This window comes from Choloepus didactylus, chromosome 18 (genome assembly GCF_015220235.1).
Source record: "Choloepus didactylus isolate mChoDid1 chromosome 18, mChoDid1.pri, whole genome shotgun sequence".
Lineage (NCBI taxonomy): Eukaryota > Metazoa > Chordata > Mammalia > Pilosa > Megalonychidae > Choloepus > Choloepus didactylus.
This window is the reverse complement of record NC_051324.1, coordinates 53,421,173-53,437,955: the sequence shown is the minus strand read 5'-3', so window position 1 is coordinate 53,437,955 and position 16,783 is coordinate 53,421,173. Positions and strand designations below refer to the sequence as shown.

Genomic DNA, 16,783 nt, shown 5'->3' with positions numbered 1-16,783 from the left:
TGCCTGGGCCCCCCTAGGCCCCCTGGGCCCCTTGGGGAAGGCTACAGGGGAGGAATGGGGGGGGGGGAATTGGGGAAGACACCAAGAGAGGAGAGGGGAGAGAGCACCCACGCACCTGGGGCCTGGGCAGAGGGGAGGATGGACGGAGGCAGGGCAGGGGCATCCGGATGTTGGCACAGACCTGTCGGGAGACTGGGAGCTCTGAGAACCCACCCATCAAAACTTAGTCCACGAAGGAAGCCTCAGGAGCAACTTAGGGGCCCGGAGGGCCATGGGAGGCCTTGGGGGCTGGCCAGGCCGGGTGGGGGGGCCAGACTCACAGCTGTCCAGATGTGGCTGAGAGATAACTCTGTTTACTGGGCACCCAGTGGGAGCAGGGCGGGGGGTGGGAAGGGGCTCCTGGGGCCCATGGGGCGGGCAGATTAGGAGGCGGGGGCATGAGTCAGGGGTTTGTGAGCTGCCCCCGGGGAAGGACCTGGCGCTATCAGAGCGGGCGTGAGCTCGGCTGATCGCAGAGGGCACGGGCCACTGCAGGAGTTTGCCAAGGGACCCCAAGGCTCGTGAACAGGTAGGCAGGGCGGGGGGTGGTGGTGTTGGGGGTGGTCCTGTAACACCTTCCCTGAGGGTCTCTGCAGGTGCCGAGCCTGAATCTGGGCCTAGGGGGACACAGGTACCCCACCTTCCAAGGGGGTGCTGGTGGGTGGGGTGAGGATGTCCTCATGTGTGTTTTCACCCCTAAGGGCCCAGGCCCTTTGGCACCTGCAGCTGGGGAGAGTAGAGCAGTGGGCATTAGGAGACAGAGGCTGGCACGTGGCAGCCAGGTGTGTGCCACTGAAGTGTGTGTGTGTGTGTGTGTTTGTGTGTGTGTTGGGGTGGGGGTGGAGTAGCAAATCTGCTCCCCCTCCAGGTGTGTGTTCTTCTCTGGCTCCTATTTACCAGCCCCTCAGATCCCACAGCTGTCATCCCCAGCCCCCTGTTTCCTTCATATGTGGGGGTCCCCAGGCCATCCTATCTTCTACCTAGGAAGATGCCGCTGACACTGCCTCCTCTTTGGGACACTTCCAGGGGTCTACCAAGGGGACCTGGCACTGTCTCCATCCTGGGGAGTCTGGGGAGGAAAGGAGGAGCACAATGCCACCTGAGGCTCTCAGAGCATTGAGCTCAGGCTCGTTCTATGGGAATTGAAGGAAAATGAGATGGGGGTGAAGACAGGAGGTCTGGCCTGATAATAATGGCAAACATTTTCATAGAGCACTATGTGCCAGGCACTGTTCTAAATGCCCAATGTTTATGAACTTACTTAACACCTACAGTTAGTCTACGAGGGAGGGCCCATCATTATCAACCCCATTTGACAGATCAGAAAACTGAGGCCAGAGAGCTTGGGTCACTTGCCCAAAGTCACACAACTAATAAAGGGCAGGGCTGGGGTTGGAATCCAGGCAGTCTGACCAGCATCCCTGTTCTTCACCACCAACACCAAACCACCTCCAATAGCTCATAACTGTTTCCTGTTCTGGGAGGCAACTCAGCGTAGCAGTTAGAGATTGGCTGGAGTCAGGTAGGCCAGGGTTTAATCCTGCTGCTGATTCCTACCTACTGGGCAACCAAAGAGGTAAACCTCCTTGAACCTCAGCTTTCTCATCTGTCAGACAGGGCGAATGACATTCCCCACTTCACAGAGTGGTTTGGGGATTAGTAGCGATAAGATGGACCAGCTCTCCATGTGGCATGTGGGTGATTACACAGAGGTGGTGCTTGGCCACCAGGCAGCCCTCCCCGTCATCTGGCCACCCCTCCACAGCCTCTTGCCAGCTGTGCTGCCCCCACACCCCATCCCCAGGCTCCAGATGCTCCACTCACCCTTATCTGCCTTTGCCTGGCTGGCTGGCTGGCTGCCCAGGTGTTTGATACGCTTTCAGGCTCAGGGCAGTGATCTGGGAGTGAGTTGTTGGCAATGCCAGGCAGCTGAGGCCTGTGGCCAGGGTCAGCTAGGTTGGGCAGGGGCAGGAATCTGTGTCATGGGTAGGCCTCCCAAGCCCCAGCTGAGCTCCAGGTACCTCCGTCCTCCCCTGTTCTACCTCACCAATGTCTCAGAACCATGGTGGGAAGGCCCTCCCATTGTACAGACGGGCTGACTGAGGCCTGGAGAGGTCCGGAGCCATCCACTGACCACCCCACCTCTCAGAAGGGGAAAACAGGCTACGGTCCCAGCCCCCAGGGGGACGTTGAGCCCCTGAGGCTTAGACATCTTTGAGGTGGCTCAGAATCTGAGCCCAGGGCCGGTGTGGACAAGGTCAGAGAAGAAAGAGATTAGAGATGGGGGGAGAGAAAGGGAGGGGAATTTGGGGAGAAGGGGAGAGGGATGAAGAGAAGGGGAGAAAGAAGGCTTGAGGACCCTCCCATGGTCATCATTCCCCCCTACCCCACCACCCCACTACCCCAAGGCAGGGACCCCTTTCTTTTCTCAAAGTTTGGTGGGGCTCAGTCATGCCTCCTCCCGATCTCTGAGGACTGTAGGGCCACTCGTTCCTGAGAAAGTACTTTGTGTAGCTCTTTCTGAATATCCTCCTTGCCTTATTCCCTCACATAGCACCCAGCCAAGCTTTGCACAGTCCTGCCTCTGCACCTTTGCTGGACGGCCCACACCTGGGCTCTTCCCCCCACCCCTCGGCCTGTCAAATCCTACCTGTGCTTCTAGGCCCAGCCCCGGGGACTCCTCCTCCGGGGCACTCCACCCCCCACCAGTGGGCCCTACTCTTCCTCCTGCCACACAGACTCTGGGCACCCCGCACATCCAGCCTCGTAGCCTGCATTTGTCTGGGGGGCACATATCTCCTGAACCACTCTGCTCGCCATGTGTTCCCCATTTGCCTCCCCGGTCAGGGCCAGGAGCTTCTCGAGAGCAGAGCCCAGCTCTTGTTCATCTCAGCTTCCCCAGGGCTCAGCAGGAGGCCAGGCACAGAGTGGGTCCCTGTGCTGCAGGGGGTGACAGGGGAAAAGGTTCCTCCACACCCAGCTCGGGGCCACCTTAGGGGAGTCCCTCCCTCCCTCGGGCGTGTGCTCACATTCCTAGGTTGGGCATGCCTTCCTCTCCACGAGCACATGATCAGGGAAGCCGAGGCCCAGGGCTCAGTGACCTTCTGGCTGCTCCTAGTCATCTTGGTTCCCTGGTACCCCAGCCCCAAGTCTGCAATGGGGAGCCTTTCTTACATTCATTCAACAAACGTTTTACTGAGCACCTAGTATGTGCCAACCATTCTGCTAGGGTGATTCAGTGGGGACTGAGACAGGTCTTTGCCCTCATGGCTTGCCTCCTAGAGGCAACATCAGACAGTATTTACACAAATCAATTTGGGTACCAGAAAATGATAGGTTAGCGAATGTTAAGGTGGTCAGGGAGGGCCTCTCTGTAGAGGTGATGTTCGAGCTGAGATGTGAGAAGGGCTGAAGGGTGTGTGTGTGTGTGTGTGTGTGTGTGTGTGTGTGTGTGTGGTCCAGATTGAGACAACTGCATGTGCAAAGGCTCTGGGGCAGGAAAGGGCCTGGTGAGTACCAGGAGCCACAAGGGGGGCAGGTGGGGAGAGAGCAAGAGGGGTGGGGTTCAGGGTGGCCTGGGGGAGGGAAGCTGGGCCACATCATCCAGGGCCTTGTGGACCAAGGGCAGCAGTTTGAAACCGTCCCCTCCCTCAATGTTCCGAGGCTGCCACCTCCCATGCCCAGCCAGAAGCAGCCATTTATAGGAGAGCAGGGTGTGCAGTGGAGACCCTCAGGGGAGCCGGGCCCACTGAAGAGGGGCAGGCCATGCCTCTGCAGTTGGCCAGGTCCTGGGGGTGGGCAGGGGGGAAGCCAGGTGGATGGAGAAGGGAGTCGGCTTTGAAGAACGCCCTCCCCCCACCCTCCACAGTACACTTAGATGGATGCCAGCCACCAAGTGTCCTCTTCCCTGTGCTGTCCTCCCCGGGCACCTGCCCTCACAGCACAAACCCCTCTCCTTCATGCACAGCCCCAATCCCCTGCCTGCCTCTGGCCCCGTCATCTCCCAACGCCTGGGAGGCCCCCTCACTGAAATGCAGCCCTCTCTGGGGAGACCAGGAGACCCCAGGATGCCCCGTGCCTCAGCCTGTGCCCCTCCCCTGCAGGGACCCGCGGTGCGGGTTATGCTGGGGGCTCAGATCACTGCAGACAACTGGACACACGGGACAGCGCTATGGGGGACTCGCAGGTGGGTGTCTCTTGGCATCTGCAGGGCTCCTATCTGGGGGCTCTGGGGACCCAGCCCTGGCCTCCTACCTTCATGGTGGGGGGGCACGGTAAGGAGCCCCTCACAGCTGCACCCTGATGCCATTCCCAGCAGGATGATTATGATGCACTGGAGATTCTGGAAAAAGATTATGAAGACTCAAATGTCCCTGTGCCCCAGCTAGAGGAGCCAGCAGGTGAGCTCCACCTCCCTTGCTCTGCCCAGGATGGGTTACTGAGTCCTGGGACAGTTGGGGAGCTTGTCCTGTCCCATTGTCCTCACTTCCCCAGCCCCAGGGCCAGTTCTCTCCACAATCTTGGCTGATTGAAGGATAAACAGAGTTTTGTTTGAAATGATCACAGAAGGTGACTGGGGGTTGGGTGGGCAGGGCCAGTCACCCGACTCCGAGCCCCTTAGATCTGTGCGAGGCCAGCCAGGCTGGTCATACAAGGGCGTGAGTCCACAGGCCACCTGTGCCCATCCAATGCCAGTTTCTAGGCCAGGCACTGGGCCTGTTCTGGGAATGGTGTTCTGTCTGGGGGACATAGAGTTCCTGAGAAATGGGGGGGATGGGGGAGCTTGGGGACCCCCAGGGCAAGAAGTCATCAGGGAAGGGTACCACCTTCCTTGACCTGTCCAAGGTCTTAAGTGGGGAGCCCCGAGCAGGGACCTGTTTACTGTCAACAGGACTTAAGTGCTGGCAATTGGTAATGAAGACAAGAGGCCCCTCTGGAAAGTGAGGGCTGGGGGTGGGATGGGGTGGGGAGAATATAAGGGCCGACCCCACCCTGGGGCCCAGAGCTCAGCCTGGAGGCAGTGAGAAGCTGCTGGCTTGGCGGGATTGTTGAGGCAGCTGGGAAGAAGGAAGGGAACCTGGTCCTGGAGGGTGACAGAAGAGGAAGGAGACCCCAGGGTAGTCCTGCAAACGGCCATTCAGGACTCTCCAACCACCTTGGAGACGTCCCCTCCCCAGCATCACTGAGGAGGGGCCAGGCGTCCTCGATGAAGCTCAGACAGGGAGTGACAGAGCCGAGAACAAGCCTGGGGAGCCCCAGCCCCTGGGTGGTGGGGCGGTCTAGGGGCACCAGTGTCAACCCGCAGCGACCCTGGGAGGGAGGGAGCCGGGCATCAAGCCAGTCCTGGTCTCCAAGACTCGTGCTGGGTGGTACAAGGAGGCTTCAAGGCCCTCCTAAGGCTCGGGGAATCATCTGGGGGCAACACTAACTAGCCCCCCGATTTTCAGCTTCCCCCTCAGAGTCAACAGCCACAGACTACCAAACCACATCGGACCCAGGCAGCCACAAGGTGAGGCTCCCCGCTGCTCCCAACCCCCTTGCCCATGCTGCCTTTGGGACCCGTCATTCCACCGGAGCAAGGGAGGAGTCAAGGGTGGGGAAGATCCCACAAACAGGCAGAGAAATGGAAGGGAAGAGGAGTGGGGGAGACCCAGGGCCCCCCGTCTGGGGCTGCGGCCCGAGGGCTGAGATACACTGCCCACCTGTGGGCCAAGTCCCCAGGCCCTCTGGCCCTCTGGCCCTCTGGCCCTGACCAGGCTGTCCAGTGCTCACTGGGGAGGCACAGAATTCAAACACGTGCTGTCCTCTGCCCAGGCCCCCCAGACCCTCTGGGCCCTGGTTAGGGGGTTGGGCCACCCCTCAGCCAGGCTCCAGGGAGTGACCACCTGGCCCCAAGGACACCCAAGGACATGCTGAGCCTCAAAGTCACCCAATACCGTTGGAGGCAGGAGGTTGACACAATGACTCCAGGGGCCCCTGAGCCGCCCAGACCCACCTTCCCTCTCCGTTCCCTCCCAAGTGACCACCCCAGCACCCCTTTACATCCAGACATTCTTCAAATGCCTTCTGCGATGGGTTGAGGGGCCTGCTCAGGAAGTTGGGGAATAGAGCCGGAGGTGTGGGCCTCCACCCACAGGGGCCCTCGGGAATCTCTTCACGCTTCTCATTTCACCCAGTGCTCCCAGGCCGCAGCTCCTGACCATCCCAACCATCCCCTCTGAGCTCAGGGTCTCCCCCGGAGCCCTTCAGGGCCCTCACCCACCCACAAGCATCTCTCAGGAGCCTGCTGAGTGCAGGGTTTGGGTGTCCACTGCGCCCTGGGGTTCCAGTGTCCCCGTGGCCCTGCCCTGTGCCCGATGGACTGACTCAGGCCTGTGGGGCCGCAGATCTACGTGGAGCTGCAGGAACTGGTGATGGATGAGAAGAACCAGGAGCTGCAATGGATGGAGGCAGCACGCTGGGTGCGGCTGGAGGAGAACCTGGGGGAGGACGGGGCCTGGGGCCGCCCACACCTGCCTTACCTCACCTTTTGGAGCCTTCTGGAGCTTCAGAAAGCCTTCGCCAAGGGTGAGCCCACTGGTCCGCTCTGCAGCCCCTGCTCTGAGGCCTGGGGGTGGAGGAGGGCCACAGGCCAGCCCTCAGGTCACCCCTCCACTGCATGCAGGCACCGTCCTCCTGGACCTGCCAGAGACCTCCCTGGCGGGGGTGGCCAACCAGCTGCTGGACAGGTTTATCTACGAGGGCCAGATCCGGCCTGACGACCGAGAGACGCTGCTCCGGGTCCTGCTGCTCAAACACAGGTGCCCCTGCCCTCCGGGGCCTGGGCTCACACCCACAGGGGCCCATGCCCCTAGCCCACCTGGCCCAAGCTCTCCCTGGGGGTCCACATGGCCCCTCCCCAGCAGGCTGGGGCTCCTTCTTTTTTCACTGTTGCTCCTACCTCTGACAACTCTCAAGGGGTGGTCGTGTCTCCATGCCCAGAGTTGGGGGCAGGAGTCTGGGGACCAAACCTCTCCCAGGCTACTGTTCCCCAGGAGGGCAGGCCCTCAAGGCCCTGTCATCTGTCCAGTTTTCTGGGTCCCCTTAGTCATTCTAGACAGAGGTCACCCGCTCACATGCACAGTGTCATTTGAGAGGAGGCTCTGATTCTCCTTTGCCCCAGGGTCTCTTGGGTCTGGTCACTGGGAAGTCCCGCTTGGTGTCTATACCTGATCCCTCCCACCATTCTAGTCTCCGTTTTGGTGATAGCCCAGCCTGGACAGCTTACTCAGCCTGTGTCCCATGTGTGTTCTGCAGCCATGCTGGAGACCTGGAGGCCCTGGGAGGTGTGACGCCTGCGGTCCTGACACGCTCTGGGGATCCCTCACAGCCTCTGCTCCCCCAACACCCCTCACTGGAGACGCAGCTCTTCTGTGGACAGGTGTGTGTAGGGCAGCCAAAAGGCCCCAACCAGAACATGGTTAGAAGTGAGAAAGGGTAAGGCCTTGAGGAAGGTTCTGGGTGCTCATGTCTCCTGGGCACACGGAGGCCTGAGGCCTGCCCTCCCCACTCTCCTTACAGCAGGGAGACGAGGGCACAGAAGGGCAAACGCCATCTGGAATTCTGGAAAAGATCCCCCCAGATTCACAGGCTGCCCTGGTTCTAGTGGGTAAGTGGCTCAGGCCTCCAGCCCTCACCCCACCACACCCCCTGCCCACCATACCTAACCTGGGGTCCTGGCATGGCAGCCCTTCCCTCAAGTACCCGCTGCCCCCAGTCTGGCCTGACCCCCTCGTCCCTCCCCTGCAGGCCGTGCCACCTTCCTGGAGAGACCTGTGCTGGGCTTCGTGCGGCTGCAGGAGGCTGCAGAGCTGGAGGCCGTGGAGCCCCCTGTACCTGTGCGCTTCCTCTTTGTGCTCCTGGGACCTGAGGCCCCCTTCATCGACTACCCCCAGCTCGGCCGGGCTGCTGCCACCCTCATGTCAGAGAGGGTGAGGAGGGACGGGGAGGGCTGGGGGAGCCGGGACGCCTGGCCTGGGCTGGGCTGGACTACTTTTAGGTTCATTAGTTTGACCCATTCCATTCCATCCATAGCCTCTGGCCAGTCCAGCCAGGGCTGGTCCAGTTCCGCAGTTGGGTCCAGTTCCTCTGTCTGCTTTGGTCTGGTTTCCTCTGGCTGGGCCTCGTCTAATCCGACCCACTCTGGCCTGGTTCCATCTGATCTGCTTTAACCCACCAGCTGGGGTCCCTATTTGTCTCCCCAGAGCCCTTTCTCTGTGCAGGGGAGAGAGGAGGGGACAGGAAAAGCCACTCCTAGCAAGGAGGAGCTGGGCGAGTGGCTTCTGGTCTCTGGAGGCCCTGGCTGTGGACTCCTGGGTCCTTTCGCTCCGCAGGTCCCAGCAGCCCTGACCCCCACCCCTGCCTTCAGGTGTTCCGCACAGATGCGTACCTGGCCCAGAGCCAGGGGGAGCTGGTGCACTCCCTGGAGGGCTTTTTGGACTGCAGCCTGGTGCTACCCCCCACGGACGCCCCCCTCCGAGCAGGCCCTGCTCAGCCTGGTGCCTGTACAGAAGGAGCTGCTGCGGAGGCGCTACCTGCACAGCCCTGCCAAGCCGGACCCCAGCTTCTACAAGGGCCTAGGTACCTGCCCTTGCCCAGCCCAAGGCTTTCTGAGCCCCCACAGACCCTCAAAACACCCCAGCACAGCCCTGAGCCCCCACTTCTCCTGAACACCTCCCCCTTTCCCAGCAAATACCCCATTATCACCTCTCCCTGTCCCCAGGCCTCCTTGGCCACCCCAATCTCCACAAACAATCCCACCACCCTCCAGCCAGCCACTTCCCTTGTCCCCACACCTCCCCCTGCCACCTCTGACCACGGTCCCGTCCTCTACCACAGACCTGAATGGGGGCCCGGGGGTTCCTGGGGGCCCAGAAGACCCTCTGCAGCGGACAGGCTGGCCCTTCGGGGGCATGGTGCGTGACATCCGGCGCCGCTACCCGCTCTACCTGAGTGACATCACGGACGCACTTGCCCCCCAGGTCCTGGCTGCTGTCATCTTCATCTACTTTGCCGCCCTGTCACCCGCCATCACCTTCGGCAGCCTCCTGGGTCAGTGCCTCTGCCTGGGCCCCTAACCCAGCCCTCTGCCCCTCGGGCCTCTGCCCCGCCCTGAATTCCGACCCAACCTGGCCTTCTGGACCCCAGCGTGAGCCTGCCCATGACCCGCTCTTATGGCCCCTGGAAATGACCTCCTGACCTTGACTCCACTGTGACCTCTTCCCACAGGAGAAAGGACCGGGGACCAGATAGGGGTGTCGGAGCTGCTCATCTCCACTGCCATGCAGGGCCTGCTCTTCGCCCTCCTGGGGGCACAGCCCCTGCTTGTGGTGGGCTTCTCAGGACCCCTGCTCGTGTTTGAGGAGGCCTTCTTCTCGGTAGCTCTGTCCTGAACCCAGCCCTGTCACTGACCCCTACTCCCCACCCTGCCCCGTGCACAGGGCCTGACTTCTGCTCCCTCTGACTGCCCCACAGTTCTGCTCTAGCAATAACCTGGAGTACCTGGTGGGCCGCGTGTGGATCGGTTTCTGGCTCATCCTGATGGTGCTGCTGGTGGTGGCCTTCGAGGGCAGCTTCCTGGTCCGCTTCATCTCCCGCTATACCCAGGAGATCTTCTCCTTCCTCATCTCCTTCATCTTCATCTACGAGACCTTCGACAAACTGTTCAAGGTGGGCAGCCGTGGGGAGGTTAATGCACATGCGTGTGTGTGCAAGTATGAGACTGCGTGTAAGAGTATGTGACTGAGTGTCATTGCACATGGGAGTGTCTGGTATTTGTGTGGCCTTGTTTTCACCTGCATATGTCACTGTGTGACTGTACATATATATGGCTATGGAAACGTGTGTGTCTCCATGTTCCCGTATCTGCACTCATGACTGTGACAGGATGTGACTGTGACCAATATGTGCCAGGGGCCCTGTATTCTTGCCCTGATGTGCAGAGCCGCTGTGCAGGAGAGGGCACCCTTGTGTGCACCTGCCTGCATTTATGAACACGCCATGTGACAATTAGGCAAGTGTGACTGTGCGTGATTGTATGAGACTGAGCACAGACAGCTGCATTCTGGGAGAGGGGAATGGGGGTTCTGGAGGCTCTGAAGTCTCCCTACTCCGTCCTCTGCAATTGCCCTCAAGAATCATCGCAGGGCCTGCCAATGGAGCACCCTGCCTCCCAGCTCTGTCACCTCGAGCTTTGCCTGCTTCAGATGGAGGAAGGGTGGACACTGTATGTCTGCCCCTGATTCTGTAGCTTGGTGGGTCCTTCTCTTCTAGATCTCTTGAGCTCCTTTTAGAAATCTCCTCAGTACTTGTTCTCTGCCCTCCAGACTTCTCATATCCTCCAAGCCCTGGATGCACATTCATACACACATACTCTTAATTGTGCACACACACTCCATTATGCACATACACACTCACCATACACACACACACTCATTGCACACACACTTATTGCCTCCATGGCCCGCCTCACCCAAACCTAGCCTGCTCATCATCTTGAAAACCAAGACTTGGCATCCCATTGCCACCCCGTTAGCATAACAGCTGAGGAAGTTGGATGGATGGATGGATGGGTGGGTGGATGGGTCGGGGGTGGTACTGGGTGTATTTTGCTGATACTTTCCAGCCCAAGCCAAGACTGGGAGGGAACAGGGTGCCTTGGTTTTCTGCTGCAGATCTTCCAGACCCACCCACTGCGGAAGGATTACGACTATAATGTGACAGTGGTGTCCACACCCCGTTCCCCGCTGCCCAACACAGCCCTCCTCTCCCTCGTGCTCATGGCCGGCACCTTCTTCTTAGCCATCATGCTGCGCAAGTTCAAGAACAGCTCCTACTTCCCTGGCAAGGTCGGCACACCCTCGCCTCCTGCCCTTGCCTCTACCACCTTATCCCAGTCTAAGCCCCTCCCGCCATCTTTCCCAGTGCCCTTAGCTCCCCAGATTCCCATTCCCAGCTGTGCTCCTGTGTCTTGAACCCTCCCAATTCCAAGCTTCTGTGGTCTCTCCTCACCAAAGATTTCACTCTGCAGGCAGTACCATCCCCCTTTTTTAGTAAGACCAGGCTGAGAACCCCGTGGGGAGCCAGGAATAGGTCTTGGGAAGTGGGGGAGAAACTGTGGGGCCAGGGATGGGGCTGAGACAGAAGAAGAAAGGTGGCAAGTACAGTTGAGATGCAGGATGGGGCCTTAGATGTTGGTGGGTCCCATGGAAAGAGCAGGGCCCCCTGGGTGAAGGTGAGGCAGGAGGGAGGGCAGGTGGGGGGCGGGAGGTGGGGAGCAACTGGGCACTGACCACTGGTCCCTCCACCTTCCCCCAGCTGCGCCGGATCCTCGGGGACTTCGGGGTTCCCATCTCCATCCTGATCATGGTCCTAGTGAATTCTGTCATCAAGGACACCTACGTTCAGGTGACGCCTCTCCTCAGCCCTCAACCCCCAGGACCCCCATCCTGGTCCTCATCCAGGATGGCCCCTACTTGGAACAGCTTCCCCCTACCTGAAGCCAGCCAGAATTACCCCTTTCCCATCTCTGCGTCCCCTGGGAACCCCATGTCCTTCCCATAGCCTTTCAGGACCCCTCTGGCCAAAGCAAGGGGTTTGGTCAGGATCCACCCCCTTCTGTATCCTTAACCCAGGGCAGGAGAAAAGCATCCACTTTGGATGAAGATCTGCCACCAAACAGCTGTGTGATACACGGCAAGCTACACAACCTCTCTGCTCCTGTTTCCTCATCTATAAAATTGGGAACAAGATGTATGTGAAGGGCTTGGTGTAGTGACTGGGCACAGAGTAGGCACTCAACATGTCTAAGTTCCCAAGTGCTCCCAACACAACTCCATGGCCCCCCCAGAACCCCAGCTCCCTGCCACCCCCTTCTTGCCATCTTTTTGCTCCTGCAGTCCTGGGCAGCAGGACTGTCTTCTCACCAGCTGCCCCCTCCCACAGAAACTCAGCGTGCCCAAAGGCCTCACCGTGTCCAAACCCTCGTTCCGAGGCTGGGTCATCCACCCGCTGGGCTTGTATGACGAATTCCCCATCTGGATGATGTTTGCCTCCGCCCTGCCTGCCATGCTGGTCTTCATCCTCATCTTCCTGGAGTCCCAGATCACCACGTGAGAGCCAGGGTTGGGGTGGGAGGGTCAGAGGCAGAGAAGGGGGTAGGCTCGAGGTACGTAAGAAACAGGGGGCTGAGTGTGAGTCTGAGGGTGTGTGACCCTCCAGGTCAACAGGAATGATGGATGGTCAGAGGGCAGGTCCAGCTTTTGTGAATCCTGAAATTTTATAATTTGAGGGGCCCTTTAAAAGAAAAGGAATATGAAATGAGAGCTACAAATTGGGTGTGGGGTCTTGGAAGGGGCTTGTGTAAGGGAGGGTCTCTAAGGTTTAAGCTGTGTTAGCTTTCTAGTCATTCTAGGTGATGTCTAAAGACATTTCTGCTTTTAGTGTTTTTGATTCTAAAGATGGGGAGGGTGGGAGAGCAGGAAACGCAACAAGAGACGGGCAAAGAAGGACAAACTGAAGTATAGAGGGAACCAAGTATGGGGAAGGATGGAAAGGGTAAATGAGATGGGGGTGGCAGTAGGGGAGAGGCCTGCTTACCCCTGACCCCCCTACACCCCCAGGTTGATTATCAGCAAGCCGGAGCGCAAGATGGTCAAGGGCTCTGGTTTCCACCTGGACCTGTTGCTGGTTGTGGGAATGGGGGGGCTGGCTGCCCTCTTTGGGATGCCCTGGCTCAGTGCCACCACTGTGCGTTCCATTACTCATGCCAACGCCCTCACTGTCATGGGCAAGGCCAGCACCCCTGGGGCTGCACCCCAGATCCAGGGGGTCAAGGAACAGCGGATTAGCGGGCTCCTGGTCTCTGTGCTTGTGGGTGAGTGAGGGTTGGTGGCCACACTCTCGACTGCCTGTGCTCAGCCCCATCCTGCCCCTCTCCCTGCCTCCTGCCCCACCCTTCAGCCCTGCCCACTCCACAGCCAGGCCTCCCCACATTCCTGCTCCCCACATCTCTCCAGCATCAGTTATGCACTGGCATCCCCCACTGGAGGGAAGCCAGGAGGAAATGCCCAGAGCACTGGGAAGGGCATCAGAGGAGAGAAGGCAGGAGGCCCTCTATTACAGAGGCCTTCTCTAAATCAGATTCTGCATTCAGAGCCATCCAATAGAAGCCATCAGACTGTGGTTCCAGCACTGCCCTGCTGCTAACTCGGTGTTATCTCCTTGTCTCTGGGCCTCAGTTTCCTCATTAGACACATCTGTGGTCTCTTCCAGCTCTGCTGACTTATGGCTGAAGCAAAGAGCCATGCTCCAGGCATAGTGGAGGGTGTGGGGTGGGGAGAGAGAAGATAGAAGGGTCCCTGGGGCAGGTCTGAGTTCTACAGCCGCTGGGGCTCGGTGTGGGTGGTACCCAGCCAGTCGCTGATGGAGACACCAAGGAAGTTACTCAGAGGTGGCGAAGTTGCTCTTATTTGGGGGAGGGTTAGGATTTGGATAGGTGAAGGGCAATGGAGAGATTCTGGGCTGGGAGTTTGGGGGGGGTGTGTGACCCCCACAAGGTTAATAGAGTTGGCTTTGAAGTCATGCAGGCAGGAATTTGACTCCCGGCTCTGCCACTTACTAGCTGCGTGGCCTTGGACAGGTGGCTTCACCTCTCTGAGCCTCAGTTTCTTCATCTGTAAAATGGGGGTAATAGCAACCTCCTGGGGTAATAGCAACACCTGACCTCTGCCGGCGCTGGTTCCCCCGGCGATCTGGCTGAGGGTGCGTGGTTCTCCCTGCAGGCCTGTCCATCCTCATGGAGCCCATCCTGACCCGCATCCCCACAGCCGTGCTGTTTGGCATCTTCCTCTACATGGGGGTCACCTCCCTCAGTGGCATCCAGCTCTTTGACCGCATCTTGCTCCTGTTTAAGCCGCCCAAGTACCACCCGGACGTGCCCTACGTCAAGCGGGTACAGGGCCCTCCCGGCAGCCCAGCCCGGGGCAGGGTGGGGAGAGCAGGGGTGAGGCAGGCGCTGACCCCGGCCTCTGCCCCCAGGTGAAGACCTGGCGCATGCACCTGTTCACGGCCATCCAGATCGTCTGCCTGGCGGTGCTGTGTGCAGTGAAGTTCACGAAGGCCTCGCTGGCCCTGCCCTTCATCCTCATCCTCACCGTGCCCCTGCGGCGCTTCCTGCTGCCTCTCATCTTCCGGAACCTGGAGCTCCAGTGTGTGAGTGGTGGCCCACCTGGGGCCTGGGGAGGGCAGAGGCTGGAAGCCAGGGCTCCTGGTTCCGGGGCAGGAAGGGGGCATCAGAGGGGCTGAGCTGATGGGGAGGGGGTGGCAGAACTGGAGAAGGCCTGAGAGCATCTGGGTTAAGGGCTGGTAGGTCTAGGGCTTGGATCCAAATCCTCACCCTGCCATTAACTATTTGACCTGGAGCAAGAGGCCTCATTTCTCTGAGCCTCCATTTTCCCCATCGGACCAGGGGCATAAATAAGGCCAGGGCTGTCGGGAGGGTGAAGAGGCACACAGGTGATGAGCTTCACTACCACTGAGTGGCTCGTTCTGGGGTCTGTCCGCTCATTTGGGACAGAGTGGTGCCTCCAGTAGAACTCTTCCCCGATGTGACCCAGCGCACTGCGGGCCACCCTGGCCCAGTGAGGCCCTGCCCACCCTCTGCAGGCCCTCCCCTGCTGGGGCACTAGGTATCCAGGGTCTCCTCACTCTTTGTAAACTGCTCATTTAGTCCCACCCTGGGTGCTCCAGAGGCTGGGGGGACAGGACGAGACTTGCACAAGGCTCGAAGGCAGCCGGGCCCTCCCCTATGCCCAGAGCCACCTCCAAGCACCAGGGAGGGCTCCGATGACTCGGCGGCCTCTGACTGTTTTTCCTTCCTGCCCCACCTCTAGCTGGATGCTGATGATGATGCCCAGTTGACCTTTGACCAGGAGGAAGGCCGGGATGAGTATGATGTGCCCATGCCTGTGTGAGGGGTGGGTCCGAGCCCCGGCCCCCCTCTTCATTCCACTCCCCCACCTCCCCAGGAAAAGCAGAAGTTCATAGGCACCGCATGGACTCCTAGCCCCTCCTGGGGGAGCAGCTGAGGCCCTGGGGCTGTGGGGGGGTGAAGGAGGGTGGGATAAGGAGTGTCTGGGAGACCTGCCCCAATTGACTGGCTTTTCTGGCTGGACATGCCCAGGGAGCCCAAAATAGGGGATTCACTCCCCTGTCTGTCCCTCCTGCAGCCACACACATGTGCATCCCCTTCTGCAAGGCTTGGATCTGAGCCCATCTCCTCATGGCACTACCGGGGGCAATTTCCTGCTTGTGTGTGACCTTGGGCAAGTCCTTAGACCTCTCCTACCTCTGCTTCCTCTTCTGTAAAATGGGTATATTGCTAATAATACCCACATTACAGGATGGTTACTGAGGACCAAAGATACAGTGTTCATTGTTTTTCGAGCCTGCCCAAGTTCACATAGCTCCTGAGCCTTCCAGCCAGGACTTGGACCAGGTCTCCTGACTCCCAGACCAGAGCTCTGTCCTCCATTCCACCTTCCCATGCACAGAGGCGCCCCTGCTGACTGCTCCCAACCCCTTCCCTGGGGCTCTCTTCTCTGGGGCCAGGGAGTGGTGTCCTTGTGAGGGTGAGCCTGCAAATGACACTGAGGGGCGCAGGCAAGGATGCAACCAGGGCTGGGACTTGGGACTCCTAGGCCCCTGCTCCCTCCCCCATGCTCTGCTGAGGATCCTGAATTCATTCGCTCATTCATTTATTCTACAAACATTTACTGAGGGCCATTTGCAGAGGTGACTAAGAGGACACCCTGCCCTGGGGGGATGGAGGGTGGCAAAGGACACCACAGTCTGCTCTAGATTTGGATAGGGGATGGGGTGTGGGAGGGACAGGAAGATAGGGAAAGGGTGGGAAGATGGGAGGGGGAGTGGAAGGGGGGTGTAATTTATTACTTGTGTATTTTCTAAGGGCTTTCATTGTACTTTGGCTTCATACATGCACAGACCCCTTTCCCCAAAATTAGAGACCTAGTGTCCCCAATCCCAACCCAAATGGAATCTTAGGGAAAACCTAGCTTTAGCCAATTAGAGTAGGAGGCTGGGCTCCCCAGAACATGGACAAAATCTATTCTTTTACAAAACAAAGATATAAAGAAGAGTTGAGAGAACTGGAAGTGATGAGAGATGGGAGAAACTGAGGACCAGTGTGTGACCAAAAAAAAGAAAGAAATTGCAGACCCTGATGGAAGGCTTTAACTGCGTCCCTGAAAGCTGACACCCACCTCCCACCACTTCCCAGTTCTCTGCCTCAGTTTTCTCATCTGTAAAATGGGGACGATAATGGTACCTACCTAGTAAGGTTGTTGTAAGGATTAAATGAGACATGCATGTAAAGTGCCTGCTTAACACAGAGCTGCGTGTGGCCTCAGAGGAGCTCAATAAAAGTTATCTGCTGATATTGTTATTTTGATTGGGAAGTCCCTTCCTTCTTTGCCTCTGCTCCTAGAACGCTGCTAAGAAAAGGGTGGGGAAAGGCCACCCACTCAGCTGGCTCCCTTTCCCTCGATGCCTGGGAATATTTGCCAATAAATGTATCTGTGGTGGAGCGGCTGCCTTGCTCGACTTCCCCTTCCCTGAATCAAAGGCCCAGGGGGTCTTGGCAGACTGGGAGGACATGGTGTGGGGGCGGGTGCAGGGCTGCAGCCAT

General features: G+C 58.9%; 1 protein-coding gene across 1 annotated transcript; it reads left to right on the top strand.

The window, feature by feature from the left end:
* Nucleotides 1-436: 436 nt before the first annotated feature.
* Nucleotides 437-16,546, top strand: SLC4A1 (solute carrier family 4 member 1 (Diego blood group)). The gene is given in 21 exon segments (XM_037809752.1): nucleotides 437-568; nucleotides 4,143-4,225; nucleotides 4,355-4,439; nucleotides 5,487-5,548; nucleotides 6,426-6,606; nucleotides 6,704-6,839; nucleotides 7,336-7,459; nucleotides 7,600-7,687; nucleotides 7,828-8,009; nucleotides 8,447-8,548; nucleotides 8,550-8,658; nucleotides 8,917-9,129; nucleotides 9,307-9,455; nucleotides 9,553-9,747; nucleotides 10,752-10,925; nucleotides 11,395-11,484; nucleotides 12,022-12,188; nucleotides 12,699-12,952; nucleotides 13,860-14,029; nucleotides 14,116-14,289; nucleotides 14,970-16,546. Coding segments are annotated over 20 exon segments (2,751 nt in total). The 5' UTR covers nucleotides 437-568; nucleotides 4,143-4,210; the 3' UTR covers nucleotides 15,051-16,546.
* The last annotated feature ends 237 nt before the right edge of the window (nucleotides 16,547-16,783 follow it).